At 42.7% G+C, this 6,984-nt stretch overlaps 1 protein-coding gene across 1 annotated transcript; it reads right to left on the minus strand.

Annotated features, from left to right (window-relative positions):
* Positions 1 to 6,984, minus strand: LOC310998033 (zinc finger protein SNAI3-like; the record flags this gene model as incomplete). The annotated part of the gene is made up of 3 exons (XM_083987917.1): positions 1 to 179; positions 2,454 to 3,077; positions 6,885 to 6,984. The coding sequence occupies 3 exons, from the start codon at positions 6,982 to 6,984 to the stop codon at positions 1 to 3; spliced, it is 903 nt and encodes a 300-aa protein (XP_083844043.1).

Genomic DNA, 6,984 nt, shown 5'->3' on the forward strand with positions numbered 1-6,984 from the left:
TCAGGACACGGGGCAGCCGGCCTCCTGGTGCTTGGCGAGCAGCGAGATCCTGGAGAAGGTCTTGAAGCAGCTGGCACACTGGTACTTCTTCACCTCGGAGTGGGTCTGGAGGTGAGCGCGCAGGTTGGAGCGGTCGGCGAAGGCTCGGCTGCAGTGGAGGCAGGAGAACGGTTTCTCTCCTGCAGGGGGAACACACACAAGTCAGATTCTGACGGTAGGAAAACCTTAACAGGGACATATTGTGGAAATATCACTTTCTGAAGGCTCTTTAGCATATATTTGGGTGTTTGTTTTCATTTGTGGAAAAGGGGCAGAATATGTCTCCGTTAAGCAAAAATATCACGGTTTCACGGTATTGAGATTACAGGTCTAGAATGTTTTGAAATGTCTGGGTTTAAAAAAAAAAAGCTTTTCCATTGAACATAGTCTTTTATTTTTAAACAACATAAAATACTGGTACATTTGTAAATGTATATTAAGTTAGAATAAATAATAAAATAAATGTTTAAATTCTTCTATATAAAAATAAATAAATACAAAACAGTATGACCTTCCTTGAACCCAGTAACTGGCCCATACCTAGGTCAGTCATAATGATGGCACCTTCAGTAGGCCGAGATCTGTGCTTCTGGCAAAACCTCATTGTAACTAAAAGGTACCTTTACTGATAGGGGGGGGGGGGGGCTGCGACGAGCGGTGACACGTGGTGTTTGTAGTGGCAGAGTGATTCATTTTATCTCATGTGCCTTTATGTGGTTTAATATTCTGATTTATGCCTGTATATTGAATATAAGCTAATTAGCTTAGCTCAAACGCTGGAAGTGTATAGGTAGTGTTAGCCTATCTCCACCTAAAGTCATCAGAGAAACTCTTCAGCAACTCTAAACGGAAACCGGCGGGCCGATCTTCGTCTCAGAGCTGACAAAACTCTCCGGTAAGGCATCTTGAGCGGTCAAATGGCGGTAACGGGACGAGATCGGCCAAACTGAGGGTTCAAGCAAAGACGCTTTATTTTGGTTGAAGCTAGCTACATCGAGGGTAGGTTAGCTTTCTATTTTAAGTAAAAGCACAAATTCTATCGTCATGGTTTTCTGTATGTAAAGGGCAACGGGTGTTTTATTTTGTGAAAGTAACCGGAAGTGCGTTGGTCACAACGGCTAGCTTGAGTAGCACCAAATTCGTCCAAACAAAATTGTAAACAGCTGGTATTTAGACAAATTAACGACACACTTAGGGTTGCCAACCGTCCCGGATTGTGCGGGACGTCCCGGGATATAGCCGGTTTTGATTTGTCCCGGACGGGACAGCCAACGTCACGTACTCCAATCACAGCCCTCCCTTTACACGCGTGGCGTGGTGTGCAAGCCAGTTTGTTGGTGCATGCAGAAGCGCCAACTCCTCAAAAAAAAAAAAAAAGATCAGCGGATATGTGCTCTGTATGTGCGGCTCTGCGACGCGCTCATACAGAGAGAGCAGACGTCGGAGCAGCATTGCCTCTGCTCACAAATTGCCGAAGCGAGTGCAGCTGCAGGGACGGACTGGACACCTGTGTGTTCTGGAGAAGAACGGCCGGTAGCCCAGGACGGCCGGCGGCTAATTTGTAGTCACTGTTTTCTTTTTTTTCTAAATACCCTAGAGCCTGTTTATCTGTGATCAGGGCCGGCCCAAGCCTTCATGGGGCCCTAAGGGGCCCTCTATTAATGTCAGGCTACTGATTTTTGATCATTTACACACCTAGCTACTACAAACTAATTAAAAATGTTCTAATCTGTTGTTACGGATCATCATCCTAGCCTGGAATTTTTTTAGCCATCTATGGTTTTTAATCTGAAATTATGTCAAATTCAGCCAAGTGCAGCCTGGGGTTGATTTACACTTAATATTCGAAGTGATAGGCCTAGCACAAGATATCATATGGGCCTACTAAAAGTAACAAAATAAACCAATAGCCAATGCATTTGCTGTAAACATGTCATAATTTGTCTTTGGTTTTACCCCCCCCCCCCCGCCCCCCCCACTGCCGCCGCCGCGAAAAAATGTCCCTCATTGGAGAGTCAGATTGTTGGCAACCCTAGACACACTGCTGATCTAAACGGCTACTTTCTCGCCTCAAAATGTTTGAAATGTCGATAAAGTTATATATAGAGTTTAGAGCTAAAATGAAATCAGCTTCTAACTGTTGATTTCAGCTCGGGTAGGAGGCAGGCTAACACTACCTATACACTTCCAGTGTTTGAGCTAAGCTAATTTGCGGTGCGCCAGCTCTGCCCGTATCTCCCTTGTTACTGCACGCACAGTGGAAAGGATGGTGTCTATCTGCTGGTCATGGACTCGGGAGTGAGGCAAGACACAATAAAAAAAAATGTTGGCGTATCCCTTTAAATGTGCTTTGACTGTACTGTCCAATGAGCTGGACACATCTTCGACAGTGTGAATGTTTGTGTGTCACTGACCTGTGTGTGTGCGTATGTGTCCCTGCAGCAGCCAGGGTCTGGAGAAGGCCTTTCCGCAGAGTTTACACACACAGGGCAGAGTGTGTGTCCTGATGTGCATCTTGAGCGCTCCCAGGCTGACATACTCCTTCTCGCAGTACTTGCAGCTGAAGTACTTCTTGCTGCTCCACTCACACTGGAGCTGCTTGTGTTTGGCCCGGCCTGAGAAGCTGAAGTACTCTTTGTGACAGTCCAAACACTCAAAGCTCTCCTGGCCGCTGCGGCCCGGGACCACGGCCGGGAGGACGGCTGGGAAGAGGGCCAGGAGAGGGAGAGACGGGGGGAGGAGACCCGGCCTCCTCCTGTGGTCTCCTGTCACCACGCGCTGGATCTCCAAGTTCACTTTGGTGGTGCAGGACTCGGCTGGTGCGTAGGCCTCCGTGGGGCTTCTACCGAAAGCCTCCGAGGGGGGGGCTGAAAAGGAGAGAGGGGGGGTGTCTGGAGAGGATGGGGGGTGCAGTTGGGGTTCTCTGAGAGGAAGAACACAGGAGGAGGAGAGAGACTCCTCTCTGTGCTGCAGCCGTGGGCTGGGGTCTGGATGATGATGGTGGGGGGGGCTGTCCTCCTGGGTGCTGCAGGGGGGGGCTGTGGAACACACACATCCTTTTAGACTCTCAGAGACATGATGCATTCAGTAGGTTCAGTATTTAATGCAGAAGTAAGCGGAATGTTTGTGTTAATATCAGTCTTAAATAGTTGTATCTTCCGACAGCAATCACTTATATAGAGTGTTTGGTCTGAAACACGGGTCTGTCAGTCACTCTGCTCTGCTGTAAGCCCAGGAGAAAACTTTCCTTGTATCCTACAACCTTTATCCAATGAGGAGAGAGAACGGCCTAAAGGGGCGGTCCTCTCTGTGTGTGCAGCCAAGGGATGCGCATGAATGTGGTGAGGTAGGGACGAGGGCGGGGACTGCTAACTCCATCTGCTGACAGGAAGTTAGCCAAAACCACCGGATCGCTTACTTCTGCTTTAATATAATATAATATAATATAATATATAATACATATGTATATATAATATGATATATTGAGATATAATGGGATATTGTAAGCAGGGTAGTATACTGTAATGTAAATATATAGCTCTGGAAAAAATTAAGAGACCACTTCAAAATGATCAGTTCCTCTGGTTTTACTATTCATAGCTATGTGTTTGGGTAAAATGAACACTTTTGTTTCATTCTATAAACTACTGACAAAATTTCTCCCAAATTGGAAATAAAAATATTGTCATTTAGAGCATTTATTTGCAAAAAATGGCATCAGATCAAAATAACAAAAAAGTTCCAGTGTTTTCAGACCTTGTATAATGCAAAGAAAACTTTTAAAACACCACAACACTACTTTTTAAACTTAGGAAGAGTTTAGAAATTGGTGGAATAACCCAATTTTTTAATCACAGCAGTGTTTTTTTTATTTATTTATAATCTTTCTTCCTCATTAAATATGATTTGGTTCAGGTGATCAGCTCAGTAGAGTGAGGTGCTTGTGTTGGAGTTCAATAGACACTGGAACCGATGGCTGCCATACATGTAGAGAAGATGATTTATTAAGAACATTTTGGAGTGGTCGCTGTATATGGAGCTTGGTCAATGCACACACTAGTATGTGCAAATATAGTTACTGAATATACATATAGATCAAAAAATAATTCTGAATCAAATTGACTCCCATTTTACAGATGATGTAAGAGATTTTTCTGGTTTTATTTTGGGGGATAGAAATACTTTCCAGAGAAAAAGTTATTGTATTGTGCATTTGAAGATAGTTGAGATTGAAGGCCGACATTTGTTTGCAGATTCTGGTTACACTGTTTCATCACTGATGCCAGGAACAAACTTACACAGCATGTAGAACAAAAACGACAGCTGTGTACATTCATCCCATAATCATGCTCTGTCACTGCCAGCTCAATCTTAGGTGACAGTGTCAATACAAAGGGAACAGGGTGTAATCTAAATCTAAATATGAATTTGGCTCCCACTCACTTTTACCATGAGCTTGTTCTGAATTTATTCCATCAGGTTCTCACTATGAGTGCTGGCTCCCCCATCAACACATTTCTCTGGACAAAGTTACACACTGAATATATTTTCACTGACTAAATTATTTGCCAAACACTAGACATGGTGCCTGTATGCAAACACACGTCTCTATTAGGGATGACACCATTACAGATTTTCTTGGTGCGATTATTGTCAGAGAAATAATCACTGTATACAATTATTATGCATCGATAAATTTCACGATATGAATGTGTAAAATCTATGGAAGAGGCTGAGGGCCACTGTGGGAAAAAAAGGGAGTTCTGACTTTTTTTTTCCAGAATTCTGAGTTTGAAGTCAGAATTCTGAGAAAAAAGTCAGAACTCACTTTCCTTTCCACAGCGGCCCTAACCCTCTTCCATAAAAATCAGATATACATTGCTAATCTCTTAATACAGGACCAGTTATTAATCAGGGGAAGTGTTTGAAATATTCAAGTCATTAATTGTCATCTATACCAAATGTTTAAGTTTATTTTAATAATTTTTTTTTACAGTACAAATGACACGCTAACATTTAAATTCCTACCAATTCAGTGTTACAGTGTTCAGTATCTGTGCATTTTCCTTTACTTTGTCACACATCTGTCGATATGGTTCCAACATCATCTTTTTCTGAGGGTGATGGTATTTAGGAATCTTTACGATAACCTAATAGTGGCGTTTAATACTGCGATTAATTGTGAAAACAACTAATTGTGACATCCCTAGTCTCTATTTAAAAAGGCTCAGGCCTGTAACGCTAACTCTTTACACACGCACACAGCTGATGACGTCAGCGTATAGTCTAAAGATGATTTCAGTCTTATTTCCAGCTCTTTTTTCTTGGTGCATCAATGAGTGAGAAGGGGAGGGAAGAGGGGCGAGGGGAAGGGGGGGCTCAAGCTTGCTTTAAAGGTTGTATTGGAACAAATACAAAGGTTGAAGGAGGGATTTGTTGGTAGGAGCCTGGAAGGCCTCTACATAGGCTCTTGAGGCTGCTTAATGGGGCCCTCCTGGTCTCTTGAGGACCCAGGGGGACAATACTATAAGTCTTTCAGGATGGATTTTGCACCTGCTAAACACAAAACTACATTTTTTGTTTGTGGGCAGACAAATCTATCATTTTCCCTTCTTGCAGCACTACTTTCTTTATCTGACTGGAGCAAAAGACAAAAACACATTCAGGAAAAAAAAAGAAAGAAGAAAAAGAAGCTTGAGCTGGTTTGACAACATGCAGCAGGATCGGGGTAGGACTGTTTTTAAGTCTTATAGTGGACGTCTCTTGTAGTACCAGACCGGTCTTGAGACCACATTTTCAAGGTCTTGGTCTTGTCTTGGAATCAACTACATTTTTCCCCGGTCTTGGTCGAGCTGGACTCTTAAGACCAGTCAAGACTACAGCTGCAGTGACCTTTTTTAACTGCGAATGTCTCTCTCTGTGTTAGTTTATGCATGTAATTCAATAACTTTAAGATAATTAAAACTGTTCTACAAAAGTAGGCCTATATGCTTGTGTGTAACCATCTGAAAAACTTGGCTGCACCAGTGTCAAAAATGGGAGACTAGCAGGTTCTGTGCTGTTATTCTGTTCCATCCAAATATAGAGTTTATATAAAATCATCATTTCTTTTTAGCTGATGAATAATGTGGAATGTCAAACCTCATGATTATTATCAGTATTGGCACTGAATACAATATGGTGTTGAAAATGGTCTTGCATTGGTTAGATCTCTGAGACATAACTCAGAGATCTAAGACCAGTTTTAAGCAGTAAAATGTAAGCCTACTAATGTTAAAGTTAGAGTTGAGGTGCTGATGGATTCATTAGAGAACAGCGTATTAATGCCTTGTTCTTGTTGTCCAGATACAATGGGATGGGAGTAAAGGCGTTACTAATGGAACTACTTTTTTCAGTAAGGGGTAGTCTATAGGCCTTATCAAAGAAGTTGCACCGTTACTTGACTCAAGAAGTCCCGTCAAAAAATAATAACCATTAAAATGTACTCAGTATTCCTCCGCACAGTGACTTGGTTATTCCAGATAAACAAGAGGTTAGGGTTATAGGGAGTTAGGGGGGCGAGTCCAAGTAATTTGATATATTGTAGCATTTATTAAAACAAACAAACAAACAAACATAACGTAATAGTTACTTTTCCTGGTTATTAGTTTGCCTGCTTTAGACCTATAATGTAGAAATTCAGTGAAACTCTATAGGTAACTAAGTAGGCTACTTTTTATTTTATAGTAACGTGCCTGACACTGGCTGTGAATCTAACATTCAGCAGTGGCACAACAACTTTAGTCTATTTGAACGTTTCTACTTTGAAAACAACAGTTGAGACACAAGTGAACGCAGTGACTCACAGAGCTGCGGCTCCTCTCTCCTCTCCTCCGCCGGGCTCCTCGCTCCGTAGCTCGGCTTCCTGCCGCTCTGATGCGTCTTCACCAGGAAAGACCGCGGCAT

The sequence above is a fragment of the Trachurus trachurus genome (assembly GCF_905171665.1).
Source record: "Trachurus trachurus genome assembly, chromosome: 15".
Lineage (NCBI taxonomy): Eukaryota > Metazoa > Chordata > Actinopteri > Carangiformes > Carangidae > Trachurus > Trachurus trachurus.